This window comes from Schistocerca cancellata, chromosome 2 (genome assembly GCF_023864275.1).
Source record: "Schistocerca cancellata isolate TAMUIC-IGC-003103 chromosome 2, iqSchCanc2.1, whole genome shotgun sequence".
NCBI classification, from domain to species: Eukaryota; Metazoa; Arthropoda; class Insecta; order Orthoptera; family Acrididae; genus Schistocerca; species Schistocerca cancellata.
In genome coordinates this window covers 436,254,511-436,269,983 of record NC_064627.1, presented here as the reverse complement: position 1 = coordinate 436,269,983, position 15,473 = coordinate 436,254,511, and the positions used below count along the sequence as shown (strand labels likewise).

Genomic DNA, 15,473 nt, shown 5'->3' with positions numbered 1-15,473 from the left:
TCATGCAGCTTCGTAGGTCGTGAAACTTCGTCACAATGTGCATACCAGCACGCCTTTGCTCCTGCGATTTCTGACTTCATGTAACCTGTAAGAAAGAGTTGCTAGGAAGTACCTAGTAAAGTGTAAACTCCGACCGATCGATCTGGAGTTCAGTGGCTGCGTCCTGGGTCTTAAGGACGATCAGAGCCAACTGACCTTCAAAAGATCCATGTTGATTCCTTTAGACGAGATTTTTGTTCTCCAGAAAGGTCGTAACAGGTGAGCATAAAACATGTTTCACTTTCAGATCGTGTTTACCTCTCCTCTCTGTCTCTCTCTTATACACTTAAAAGTTGCGTCAATTGAAAAGTTATTGAAACTTGTCTCATTTACAAAACAGACAACTGAATCGAACAGTGCTGTGGTTTTTCTTATTTCAGCGCATGTTGATAAAGAAGTGTCATCTATTGACGAGTCTAATTGGCAGTATTTTTAAATTTAAAAAAGATTGACAAAATTGCTATTGCGTGCAACGTGTTGTAAAATATTTGCCTTGCAGTGATCACAGCAAACGACACACAAAGTTTTATATAAGTTAATTCTAATTCTTTATTCTGATTTTTTTTTTAAAAATGGACTGAAACAGATGGTAACGTTAGATATATTAAACGCAAGTATCAGACGTTTTGAACAAGTTTATAAATAAGTAACAAACACTATTCAGTATATGAAAAAGTTTGCTCCTAAACTTTAAAGACTTTCCTGAAACCGTAAAATTTCACTAAATAGTTACATACTCGAGATTGAAACGTGAATGGGAACGGCAGAAATAAACAATAAGTCGGGATATTCGTCTGGAACCGAGCGACCGCTACGACCGCAGGTTCGAATCCTGCCTCGGGCATGGATGTGTGTGATGTCCTTAGGTTAGTTAGGTTTAATTAGTTCTAAGTTCTAGGCGACTGATGACCTCAGAAGTTAAGTCGCATAGTGCTCAGAGCCATTCGGGATATTCACTCAAAAGTTGGTCAACAATTAGAAAATAGTTTTTTTAAATGCAGATGAGACATAAATGAGAACAATTTAGATTTTCAGAGCAAAACTTCAAAATCTGCAGAACCCAGCACAATTAATTTCTGTTTTTAATACGCTAATGTTATGAGAAACAATACTTGATTTTGCTAGGTGCCCCTCGGAGTTGAGGGAAAAAATTAAGACGTGTTATGTAAAGAAGGAACAACGATGTAAAGGAAGGCCATTACAGATGTGGAAGATGTAGACTCAATAATTCCACGGCAATTTTCAGAAGGACCGGTTAGTCCCAAGATATAATGAAAAGAGGAAAATCAGTAATTTGATGTGTATCGCAGAAGCCGCCTGTGGGTCTCACAGAAATGCACGGGAAGACATCATCGCTATTCAGCGATGAAGAAATTAACTGTCCCGGCAGTTATGTTCCTACCTGACAGCACGTGTGACAGCAACGTGCAGTTACAGAGACAGCTCGTATGATGTGAGCTCTCGTCTATCCACAAATCGTTAAATAACCGGTCGTTGCATCTGCATTATTCGTATATAAAAGTTTAGATTTTTATTTGAAGAGGACTTTTTGTCGAGGTTCAGTAAAAGTCATTAAGATATCAACTTCAGGAATCATGCAGAAAAGTTATAAGACTGTAGTAAATACATACTTGTGATAACTACAGCTTTGTGGCTGTGTAGTTGTCGGATCAAGCATCCAAAGGTTTCGGTTTTGATTCCAGATTGGTCTGAGGATTTCATACATCGTTTGACCTCTGCGAAAATTTCCGCATTTTGAAATAAACGTCGTTTCATACTGTGGTTCGCGTTTCACTTTGAACTGTAGGTCCCTCCATGGAGTAGATAGGTTAGTCCGCTGCGCGTAGCTATACAGGGAAGGGCGCACTTCCTATTCGACCACGGCTAGGAAAACACTATATTTTTTTACAACTAACCTTCAACTGGTTAATGACTTTAGGTATTCCTGGTATCAGAATTTACAAGTGGTTATATGTTTTGGGGTTACATGGCGTCGTTCAACGACACTAACAAAAAAAGTGAATTTCTACAAAGTGCCTTGTCTAAAGGTGTCTGCTTATTACTAGGGGACTTTTGATTCTAACTACAAATCGTCCTGGTGGCACAGTTAATGAGTATGCAATGCAAGCTACATTTCACCACGTTTTATCTAATTCAGTCTGCAAAAAGATCTAATAGGTTATATTTAAATATCACTTTGAAAAGTAATAATAATGAATGGCACAGCAGTTATATACTGCAATAACAGTACAGACTGATTTAGCTTTGCTATTTTCCTAACATAACTGATTGCTGTATTTATGATCTCGTGTCAGAACCCTCTTTTTACGCGAGTATGGAGTAGTATTCATTTAGTATTATAATGCGAAATATATAAAATTACTGTTGTGCTTGATTTTTCGTATTTCTACGATTCCATCTGTGTTACCTTTTCTCTGACTGAACACCACGGCGTTTCATGTTTCTTTCAGTTATATGGATGGCGTGGAGCCAATCTGAAGTGTTATTGGATTATTGAAATCTGTCTGTGCAACTACTAGGAAATGCGTATTTGTATCACCTTAAGCGTTTCGTTGTATTGATTAAAAGAACTGTCAGTGCTGGTATTTTATGTTCCTTTTTGTTCACACCACGAAGTGTCGTTCACTTAGACATTTTCAAGGTAACCCACTGTTCGAAACTGATGTGTTTTGCCTAGTGTCATGTTGATTTGCAGTACTAAACAGTTTTTGACGTGAGGCACGACACACTGTAGTACCACTACTATTTATACCAATTTTCCGGAGAATGACAAACATCTTATACCATTTGATGCCGTCAAACACTTATCTAGATTGACGAATCGTATGAGAGAATCTACAGGAAAACTAAGAACAGAAAAGCACCTGTATGGATATTAAGTACTCAGAGGACAAGACAGTACTTAACAAGGAGACCCCACAGCAACAGGATTTCTGTATTTTTATATTATGCTACGTAAAGTTCATAACTCAACAAAGCAGTTCGACCCAGCTCTCAAAAAGTGTAGAGAAAATCGACTTTGAAGTTTTCCGACCATCTTCGATAAGCTAAAGTTAGCTCGTTTATTCGATAAACAGCGAGGTTTTGTGATAGAGTGCTTGCCTAGCCTGTGAGGAGCCCTGGGTTCGATTCCCGACAGATTCTAATTCTTAAAAGTATGAGAATTTCTGTGAAGTGTGAAATATATATTGGCGAAAAAAATAAATGTTACGATTTTTAATTAAAAAACCTTGATTAATTATCGTTTATGACAGATCATTAATTAAGAACTTATATGTAATCAGAAATAAGAAGACGTGCATTTTTCGTAAAAATTACAATTAGATATGTGTTAATTGGCGCACATTGTTGGATTTTATATCTGAATGGCATATGTATTAGTACTGAATGGGAAAGAGACGAAAAACATAATGACCGAAAAGAGACTCTATCCACCTTTTACCAGCCTCAAGCACTAGCGATTTTTTTATCTTCCTGTATCTTACAATTCGTGGAAATGTTCTTAGAACATGCACATTTGTACAAAAAATTTGAATGCACCAGGCAACGAACCCAGGCTTCCCACATGGCAGGCGAGCACCTATCCAAAGAGCTACAGACCTCTTCGAAAAGCGATGCTACTTTGGCTTATTAAAGATGGCCGGAGAACCTCAAAATCTGTTTTCTCGAGTCGCGTCCAACGGTTTTGGGATAATGACATTTGAATTCTGAGCTTCGTATGCCATAAATATAAGAAAATTACAAAAATCGGATTGCTCCACATCTACATATATTTCCCGCTAGCCACCAAGCGGTATGTGGCGGAGGGCACTATTCGCACCAAAGTCATATTCCCCCCCCCCCCCCCCCCCCCCTCTGTTCCAATCGCGGATCGCGCGAGGGAAAAACGACTATCTGAACGCCTCAGTACGAGCTCTAATTTCCCTTATCTTTGAATGGTGATCACTGCGCGATATTAAAGTTGGTGGTAATAATACATGATCTACATCCTCGGCGAAGATCTGATTTTGGAATTTAGTGAACAGCCCCTTCCGCTTAGCGCGTCGTCTATGGTATCTGCAAGTGTGTCCCACTTCAAACTTTCTATGACATTTGTAACGCTCTCGCGATAGCTAAATGAATCGCTCACGAATCTTGCGGCTCTTCTTTGGACCTTCTCAATCTCTTGAATCAGACCCAACTGGTAAAGGTCCCATACAGACGTACAATACAGTACGAACTAAAGTATTGTAAGCAATTTCCTTTGTTGAAGGACCGCTTCGCTTCAGGATTCTACCAATAAACCACAACCTCGAGTTCGCCCTTACCCGTTACTTTTGCAGTCTGATCGTTCCATTTGAGATCATTTCGAATAGTCACACCCAGACACTTCACGATGTTACCGCTTCCAAAGACTGGGCATTTATTTTGTACTCGTACATTAACGGGAATTTTCGCTTTCTATACGCAGTAGATTATACTTACCAATACTGAGAGATAACTGCCGGTCATCACTCCAAGCATTTATTTTCTGCAAATCCTCACTGATTTGTTCACAACTTTCCTGTGATACTACTTTCCTGTAGACTACAACATCATCGGCAAAAAGTCTAATGCCGCTGTCAATACCATCAACCAGATCGTTTATGTAAATTGTAAAAAGCAGCGGACCGATTACGTTGCCCTGGGCACACCTGATGTTACGCTTGTTTCTGTTGAAGTCTCCCCATTCAGGACGACATACTGCTCTCTGTCTGTTAGAACATTTTCTATCCAACCGCATATGTCATCGGATAGACCCTAATCACGCACTTTTTGGTGCAAGCGACAGTGCGGAACTGTGTCGAACGCCTTTCGGAAGTCTAGGAATATGGAATCAACCTGGGAGTCGGTATCTAGAGCCTGTAGTATATCATGCACAAAGAGGGCCAGCTGTGTCTCGCATGACCGTTGTTTCCTAAAACCGTGCTGGTTTCTGCAGATGAACTTCTCAGAGTCTAGAAAGGTCATAATGTCTGAACACAAAATAAGTTCTATGATTCTATGTCAGTGAAATTGGCCGGTAATTATGTGCATCCTATTTTCTACTCTTTTTATAGATTGCTATGACCTGGGCCTTCTTCCAGTCCAGTGGAACTTTCTGCTGTTCCAATGATTTCTGATAAATGAAGGATAAGAATGGTGCTATATTTGTAACATAATCAACATAAAGTCTTACGGGGATGCCGTTTGGGCCAGATGCCTTCTTGGCGTCTACGGGTTGGGTTGGGTTGTTTGGGGAAGGAGGCCAGACAGCGAGGTCATCGGTCTCATCGGATTAGGGAAGGATGGGGAAGAAAGTCGGCCGTGCGCTTTCAGAGGAACCATCCCGGCATTTGCATAGAGCGATTTAGGGAAATCACGGAAAACCTAAATCAGGATGGTCGGACGCGGGATTGAACCGTCGTCCTCCCGAATGCGAGTCCAGTGTGCTAACCACTGCGCCACCTCGCTCGGTGAAAATACTACAGAACCATAAATTTAGTAAGTCGTGAATGCAAAATACTGACTCAGATAATTTACAAAACAAAGGGAAGACTGGAAGATCCGATCTCCGGGAAGATCAGTTTGGGATTCGGAGAAATGAAGGATTATGAGAGGCAATACCGACCCTACGACTTACCTCGGAAGATAGACTGAAGAAACTTCAATCCACACTCATAGCCTCTGTAAATTTAAAGAAAGATTTTGGTATTCTTTATGATTCTGAAGACGATAGAGAGCGGAAGATTATCTATAGCTTGTGCAGAAAACAGACTGTAGTTACAAGAGTCGAAAGATATGAATGGGAAGCAGTAGTTGAGAAGCGAAGTAGATTTATAACCTATCCTCAGTGTTATTCAGTCTGTTCACTGAGCAAGATTTGAAAGAAACCACGGGGAAATCTGCAAAGAGGGAAGACAATTTCAGGAAGAAGACAGAAGACAATGGGATTTGCCAATGACATCAGAGATGGCAAAGAACTTAGTAGATCAGTTGAAGAGAACGGATAGTGTTTTGAAAAGACATTACAAGTTGTATATCTCTGTAACAGGAATTGCTTTACTACTGAAAAGCAACATATGAAAATCTGTGACGGACCAGGCCTCGAACCAGGATTTCCTGAAAATCGCGAATTACTGATCTATGAGAAGAAATAGATAGGTGTGCGACATATGGAAGTTTGGGTCGGTCAGGAAGCGTTAAGGCGACCGCTCGCAATAAGGGAAACCAGGGTCGTATCCAGGTCTAGCATAGATTTTCATATGTCGCTTTAGGTGGTACATCTGTACCTATTACAGCAACTTCAGGAATAAATTCTTGTATTTGAATCTGTAGTTCATCAGCAGATTAAATTTGAATGTTATGTTCTTTCTCTTTTATGAAGGTACTTTTCTGGGTGGTATCCTTTACGGAAATGAAAGGTGAAAGATAAACAGTTGAGATAAGAACGTGATGCTGCAAAATGATACTGAAGAGTAGGTGAGTAGGTCGTTAACTAATGAGGGGGTACTGAATCTAATAGGGACGGAGATAAATTTATGGAAGAACTTGACTAAACGAAGAGATCCGTTGATAAGAAACATACTGAGGCGTCAAGGAATCGTCAGTTGTCAGTTAAGTAGTGACGGGAACTAGGGAGTGGTGATGTGGTGGTGTGTGTGTGTGTGTGGGGGGGGGGGGGGGGGTTGTAGATGGAGACTAAGGCTTCACTACAGCAAGTTCAGGTGGATGTACGAGTAGATTGCAGTAGATAAACAGAATGAAAACTAGTGCAAGACAAGCTCAGAGATTAGCATGAAACTAGTCTTCGGACTAAAGACCACATAAACCCACAACGACAACGCGCGACATGGCATCACTCACTATGCTTTTCATAGTAGTTTACTCGCATTCCAATTTTCCAGTACATTATTATCCCGTAACTGCTCTAGTGGGGTCCCGGAGAACCCCAGGCGATAAAATACAACACATAGTACGTGAACGGAACAACAGATGGCACCTGTGTTCTTGGTAATACTCAGTGAAGTGCTGCCTTTTAACGCGGAGTGTTGAATGCGGTGTTTTCAGTATTATTGTGTGAGATAAAGAAAAAGAGGTCTCAGAATAGCCCACCTGAGTATTAACTTAAGTTGTTTTTGCCTATTCAATTAGTGTTTTACGCGACTGAAATCTTAGAGTACTTCGAAAACAGCACACTTCCCATGATAACGTTAATTGTTAAGGTTATGTGAGTATGAATGCATTATTTTTCAGAATGGCATCATCGAAGTCATTAGCAGATGACGAGTTGGAAAGAATAGTGAATGATCCTGCGTTTTTGCAATCTGATGAGGAAACCACAGCAGATGAGGATGAATTTATACTAAGTGATCATGATTCCACCTCTGAAGCTACATCAGAAAGTAGTTGTGAAGATCAGATGAAGAGGCGTGTATTAGACCTTCCGCTGACAAATATTTTTTTGGAAAAAAGCAGTGCTACAAGTGGTCAAAAGAAGCTCCTCCTACAACTCGTAACTGTGCTCACAATATAGTTAGTCATCTTCCAGGTGGTAAACGTGAAGCAAAAACGATTGATTCAACTGACATATTATCTGCTTGGGAACTGTTCATTAGTAAAGATTTATTGCAACTAATACAATACAAATGTCAAGATACATGACATGTCAAACAAATACAGAGCTCCTAAGCCAGCGTTCATAAAGCCGCTAGATATAATAGAACTGAGATCATTTCTGGGTCTGTTTTATTTGTCTCGAGTAATGAAATCCAATCACGAAAATGTTGTTGGACACTTTGCTAATGATGGAACTGGTCGTGATGTGTTTCGAGCCACTATGAGCGTTCAGAGATTTTTATTCATTTTGCATTGTTTGCGATTCGATTGTGCTGCTACAAGAGATGCTAGGAAGGCTGAAGACAGACTTGCAGCTATTAGAGATGTGTGGGAACTCTTTATAGACAAATGTCACAAGTATTATACTCCAGGAGCGTACGTGACAATCGATGAAATGTTAGTACCGTTTCGTGGTAGGTGCAAATTTCGCATGTATTTGCCCAAGAAGCCAGCCAAATACGGCGTCAAAGTTATGTGCCTTTGTGACTCACGAATATTCTATTTATGCAATGCATTTGTTTACACAGGAAAAGGGACAAATAAAAGTACATTATCAATCCCAACACAGGATGTTTTGAAATTAATAACACCAATTGAGGGAAGCAATAGACATGTGACAGCAGACAATTGGTTCATGTCACTTGAACTCTGTGATCAACTAGAAGCCAAAAGGTTGACTGTCTTAGGCACTCTAAAGCAAAATAAACCGCAGATCCCAGAAGAATTCAAACCAAACAGAAAGCGCCCAGTAGAATCTGCATTATTTGGGCATAACGAAGGAAAGACAATTTGTTCTTATGTTCCTCGGAAAGGTCGAGCTGTTGTGTTGCTTTCATCTACGCATGACGATCAGAAAATTAGTACTCAACAGAAAAAACCTGAAATGATCATTGATTACAATGCCACAAAAGGAGGAGTGGACGCACTGGACCAAATGTGCGCCAACTATTCGTTATCACGGCGAACACGCAGATGGCCAATGTCTGTATTTTATGCCATTCTAAACATAGTAGGAGTCAATGCTGCTGTCTTTCTTCAGTGCACTAAACAACTTGATAAATGATTTAAAAAGAAGAGAATTGCTACAAAAGCTTTGAATGGATTTAGTAAAGCCCCATATGCAACGTCGAGATGTCCGACCCCTTTCTCGAGAACTGAGAGACGTTGTTGTTAAACTTGGTGGTACTCCTCTTACCTCAACATCTTCAGAACGAGAACCCATGAGGAAAGCAAGATGCTACATGTGCGCAAGAAATGTGGACAAGAGAATCAAAATAGTGTGTGAAAAATGCTCAAAACATGTTTGCCCCAACCACAGATTTTCAGTGTGCCAAAATTGTTTGTAATCATATCTCAAATATGTAAAAATGTTTATAATATTCAGTGATAAAAGTGCAATTCAAAATAAAATTTTCTTAAATTACAGTTTCGTTTTTCTTATTGGGGTACTCCGAGACCCCACTAGAGTATTAGTGTATGAGCATTTCACTAGAGTAGTTAAGGGTTATACCTACTACTGCATTACCGCTATATGGTTTAGTGTTGTCAACCTTTTAGTCGTCTGAACAAAAATCCTGTTCTTCCTGCCACCGAATTTTTTTAATTTCCCACTTTATCTGAGTCAGCCTAAGCATTTCTCTAATCTACCTAAGTGATTAATGGATCTAACATATAAAGCGCCGACCCGTAGATAGCCAGATCTGTTTTTCCTGATGACAAGATCCTCCCGTCTAGTCCCCCCCCCCCCCCCCTCAGAGATTCGAGTGGGGGATTATTTTACTTCTGAAACATTATATCCACGAGCATATCATCATATTTCAAGGATTCAGTTGAGCTGCTTGTGCTCTAGAAATATAACAGCTGCAGTTTCCCTTGTTTTTAGCCCTTCGCAGTAAAGGAATACGAAGACCATGTTGACTAACGTTACATTACCTCTTCTAGAACCGTGCGTTAGTCTGTTCTCACCACGGACAACTCCTCCATGTGGATACATGTACGGAACAGCTACCTGTATCGCTGAAGCATACAGGCGACGTGGAAGAAGTCTAACAGAGTACATTCGCCTGTTGGAAAATCGAAGAACAACCCGAAAAATTGGAGACATAACGTGACTTCTAGGCTGCGTGAATGGGGTTGATGGCAAGTAATGGAAGCAAGTGGTGACTACACCCTACAAGACGTACCGAGGACCAGAAGGATGACACGCTGATATCGTTTAGTTCAAACTGTCATGTTAACATACCATTTTCGTATAAATTATCCTGGAAATTCCTAGATATAAGATAGTCTAGTTCAAAGCACATATTCTGAAACAAGTAATTCATGTTCCTTTCACGTTAAAAATATTTTGCCTAGTCGTGTATGGCGATGCAACTTCTTTCATTTTTTTCGATTTTTCCTTTAGATCTCACATTTTTGTTTATATCTCGTATCGTGCACACCGGTCACAAATATGTCTACGGTAAAAGCTCCATACGAGAAGACGGTGCAGTGAATGCGAGTCAGGTCAGAGAGTAATGGGGGAATGAAACTTTCTTCCAGCTGCGTCAGGTGGTTTAAGCTCGACGAACTTTCGGTCGAGTTTTTCTCTCCTGGTGTCAGGCCGTATATCTTCTCGTGGACTTTAAACTGCTGGACGCAGTTGTAAACTTGGCTCGACTCTTGTACAGCAAACATGAAAGGTATCAAACTTATTCCTTGACAAAAGTCCAAACAGATAACGAAGAAATCGAAAAAAATTCAAGGTTCATAGAGTACAGCGCGTACAGCAGGAGTTGATCCTTCAGTTTTTGATTTACTGTTTTATTTCTTTCGCTCGCTACATATTTGTAGATATGCGTGTGTTTTCCTCACAGTGGTGACTGGAGAAGTCGTTGCTTGTTGCCGTGTCTGAGATTTAGGACAGTATAAATTCTGTTAGTTCTCTTCGTGCTGTTGGTGTCTCGCTTTTGTTCTTGATTCATAGCTGTCTCTTTTATCTCTCTATATAGTTTACCATTAACAATGAAAATTATTCTGGGTGGAACTAATCGTCCCTTAAATGCAGTAACTAATTTTAATTGTTTCCAGTTTTGCTTTATTTAAAGTGTAACTGAATCGAGGTAGTCTAAAAACTCTTGGGAACGGTGAAGTTTCTCCTCAAGTTTTTTTCATACAGTGATACACAGTTAGCCACAACCTTTCGCTACGGCCTGACTGTAAGCAAGTGAAACGTGTGCAACGAAGAAACACACATTCGCTAGCAATTGCTACTGTAATCCAACGTACGAAATGCGTCATCGTTGGGATCATCACATCGTACGATGTGCTTTGGAGAGATAAGTATGCAAGAAATCTGACCACCTGTGTATGGGAATGGTGCTGACTGCTGCCGTACCTACAGAAAGTAATTTATATGAGTTGCAAAAAGGAATGATATCGGCTTTCGCGCCAACAGGTGGTAACATTTGTAAAGCGATAATGTTACTGATGTGCAAATGTCTGTGGTGTAAATGTATCGTGAACGTTTGCTACTGACGTTCCATGAAAGCTAACTGGCATGATGTACAGGAATATCGCATCATCGGGCGACCAGACTCATACCTACCACAACAGTCAGCCTGTATTGTTGCGTATGGAGTTCCAAAGTGGAATGATCATATCTGCGCTTAAATGAACTGCGGAGCGTCGACGAAAAATGCTTGATTGTGCTCCTAACGAAAGGTAACCCTCATGAAACGGAGCGAAAAGTCGGAGAACCAATACTGTGATCATTGCTCAGAGATACAAGGCAGCGATAACAGCTTTGTATGGTTTCATAGTATTCTCTAAGACCCTTAAACCGTGTTGAAATCTCTCTGAATGGTCTGCATACGGAGCCCTTCTCAGAGATCACTTCACCTGCGTTTGGTACCCTAGTCCGTCATGCAACCCATCAGCCATTAGAGTAAAGTGGACGCACGGTCTGCCCACGTGCAACACTTAGAATATTGAACATAACGACAAAGCGGTCATTTTTCAACAAAGAACTTACGTCCGGAGACCATTGGGCGCTGTGTGGTGTCAAAGTTCGAGAATGGTTCGGATATGGTGAGGGTTGCAGGTTGAGTATCTAACCAGGCTACCAAAGACGATCTGAAGACACATTAACACTACCGTTCTCGAACTTCGACGCTGCCTATCGTAATGTCAGATAGGGATACCTTCTTTAAAAATGACCAATTTGCCGTCCCCGACTTTTTTTCACACTTCAGATATTAAAATTGAAATAAAGGTTGATGGAACATGTATAAAGAAAGTCGATGACAAAATGGACGAAGGGGTGCGTACATGGCTTTATAATTCATCCAGGTGCAATGAGGTAAAATTGTAACGCTTGGAGAAGGGTAGAGCAGGTCTTTCTACAACTGCGAATGCCAAATAGTTGATTTTCAAGATACTGGTTTTGCAAAATTGCTAATACTGCAAAATAAATGTATAAATAATGAAGTAGTTTGTAAATACTCAAGTACCGACTGACAAACGTGAGAGTGTTCTCAATTTAAATGTGCGTCACTTGTCTCCAAGCTTTTGGTAATGTTGACTGGATTGCACTCTTTCAAATTCTGAATGTTGTAGGGATAAAATACAAGGAGCAAAATCTAAAAATAGAGAGAAATCAAACAGTAGTGATAAAAGTCGAAGGACATGAAAGGGATAACGTTGTTAAGAATGGAGCGAGACAGGATTGTACCCTCTTCTCGATGTTATTCACTCTGTATATTGAGCAGACAGTGGGGGAAACTGTGGAGACATTTGGAAAGGGATTAAAGTTACAAGAAAACAAATATAATCTTTGATTGTCGAATATGAAGGACCGCTGCGAGTGTTAAATATCTTTATTCAAACACGACTGGTTTCGCAAACTATACGCAAATACGCGATCGTCCATAAAAAGAAAAAATGGAACTAAGGTCATCCCTAAACCTAAAAAGGGACCCGGTAAAAATTTGAAAAGTAGGAACGTAGTTGATTTAAAATTAATAATCCCCAGTGTATATATATTGATGGTAAAATGTGACATTGTTCTAACAGTTGTTTCTCCTTCATCGTTTGAAACACGGTTCTTTTGCAGAATATCTTTATAAATTATGAATTTAATATCCACTACGTTCCCTATTTTCAAGCTTTTAACGAGCCATTTTTAGGTTTTAGGATGGTCTTAGCCCCCTTTTTCTGTTTATGGACATTCGCACATTTGCGAGTCAGAAATTTTAAATACCTTGATGAGAATGTTGGGGAATGCGCTTTCTCCGGCTTTTAAACAGTTCGCTTCTATGGATTAAACGTAAGTAGACAAAAACCTAATCGCTTTTATTTTCCATTACCTGCGATTGCCAAAATTCTGATAATTTGTTGTATACATTTGTATACAGATAAACAGATCATGATGCAAATATAGTTCGAGAAACCGGTCGTGTTTTTGAATAAAGATTGTTAACAATCGCAGAGGCCCTTTTCATTCAAGACGGGATATTTCGACTGTGGATGACCTACATACATAATCTTTGAAGTTCGCTGATTGCATTGCTATTGTATCAGAGACGACGACGGAGTTAGAAGAGCACATGAACGGAATGGCAAAAGTCTTAAAAGAGATTGTAACATGAATATTAACACACGTATAACAAGGGAAACGGAATGTAGTCCAAGAAAATCAGGCGACGTTAAGGGAATTAAATTAGGAAATGAAATACTAAAAATGGTAGGTGAGTATTGGTATTTGCAGCGTAAAGTAACTGAAGATGGCCGAAGTAGAGGAGACATAAAATGCAAAACGACAAACAAGAAAAGCACTTCTTAAAAGAGAAATTTCTTAATGCTGAATGTGAATCTAAGTGTAACGAAGACATTTGTTTGCATATTTGTGTGGAGTGAGCTTTTTACGGAAGTGGAACGTGGATGATAGACAATCTAGACAAGAAAAGGAAAGCTTTTGAAATGCAGTGCTGCGGAAGAATGCTTAAGAGGGGTGGGTACTTCGAATAATTAGGCAGGAGGTACTGAAGCGAAAGGGGGAAAAATAAATTTGTGGCACAATTTGTTTAAAAGTAAGCAAAAGGGACATCAAGGAACTGTTAGTTTGGAAGCGGGAGCGAATCTGGAGGATAAAAATCGTAGAAGGCGACCGAGGCTTGCAAATAGTAGGCAACTTCCAATGGAAGGGAGAACCGATAGAGGTACTCAAGGTACCCTCCGCCACACACCGTCAGGTGGCTTGCGGAGTATGGATGTAGATGTAGATGTGGGCTGCAGTAGGTACTAGCAAATGAAGAGGCTTGCACAGGATAGACTACCATAGAGAGCAGCATCAAACCAGTCTTCCGACTGACGGCCACACCACTTGACCTCTTTGTCTGTCTGTCGTGTGCTTCAGGTGTGCTGAAGTAATGTTGTATCAACAGTCTTGAGTTGTCTCTTACACAGCGCTTCTGAACGACGCGAAGTGTGTCACGGAAGAATACGTATAACATACACTGTTCCCACCGAGGAATTTTATTCGACGGGGATAAAACTTAACGATAGAGTCATACTATTTCATTGAAACTGCCTTTTAAATTTGTGATAGAAGCAAAATGAAAAAGTTGGCCACCGGTCGCGCAGATCTACTGCAGTTCTGGGAAGTCGCCGACAGAACTAGGCAGTATATCACTTTATTTTAACGCGTTTAGAATGGCTAAAAGTAAAAGCGGCGCCGGCGTCAGATAGACGCCGAATTTACGACCCCGCTGCCCTTTCGCGTCGCATACAAAACCCTCTTGTGTTTATGTTTCTATCCCCCATTTTAACCAGTAAAAGAATTATGGCCTGTTTGGCGCTATAATTCATGACGCGTCAATAACTCCGCGTATGGCCTGTTCGTATATCGCAGCGAGCGTAAATTTACGGAAGCGTCAAGGAAAATCGTAGGCAGCGAAGGAATGACGAACGCGCACGCCCGCGCCGCCCCAGACGTGCTTCTTCTTTCCGCTTACTTTCCAATAGAAAAGATGCATTTGATCTGCAGTTTTCGGGTGCCTATCGTAAAATGCGCCTTGCTGTCGTTTGGAAAACATACGTACGCGATGTATTAGCGCATTATCACTGGCAGTAAGATGCACTTCCATCGGAATTTTTACGCCACCTTCTTTCACAGCAAGTACATACTCGTAGGAGCAGTCTGCGAGACGCCATGGAAATTCATAGACGGTTACGAAACCAAATCTAAGCAACGAATTACTGTTTGATACGACTATTGCGCAATTTGAAACATGTGTACTTACCTATTGGATTTGAGACACACAATCCTGGTAAATACATTTTCATAGCGCGAGGGTTGGTCGAATTACTGACAGATGGCGTAGTCTCGGATATGCAGGGTGAAACAAGCCTCTACAGAAAAAATTTGCGAGATTGTTCGGCGATGTTTTGTCTGTATTGCGCTGAATGTAATGTTGTACAGGAATGGGACAGTGCCTGGAAGCGCCGTGCTGTGAACGGAGTGGAAACCACGTACAGACCATACACTGAGTCATTACAAGCATTTCTTACTTTTTCAGCTAGTGGTCCCTTGTTTCCAGTAACTTCGTGGTTTTGTTAAATTTTGCAGAAAGCAGGAGAATCAGCAGTTAAGAGAAATCCTTTTAACTGCTAATTTTCCTCCTAACATAAAGGGTGATTTTCACACGAAGATCTGAAGGACATTTACAAAGCTATATCGCGTCGGAATGAAATTTTCACTCTGAAGCGGAGTGTACGCTGATATGAAACTTCCTGGGAGGCTACAACAATGTGTCGGA

General features: G+C 40.5%; 1 protein-coding gene across 1 annotated transcript in view; it reads right to left on the bottom strand.

Moving 5' to 3' along the window:
- LOC126154805 (inactive rhomboid protein 1) overlaps positions 1 to 15,000 on the bottom strand; it is a 378,989-nt gene extending 363,989 nt beyond the window's left edge. The window contains exon 1 of the mRNA XM_049916186.1: positions 14,958 to 15,000. Coding sequence (XP_049772143.1) covers positions 14,958 to 15,000 — 43 coding nt within the window. The remainder of the gene's footprint in view (positions 1 to 14,957) is intronic.
- Positions 15,001 to 15,473: the final 473 nt, after the last annotated feature.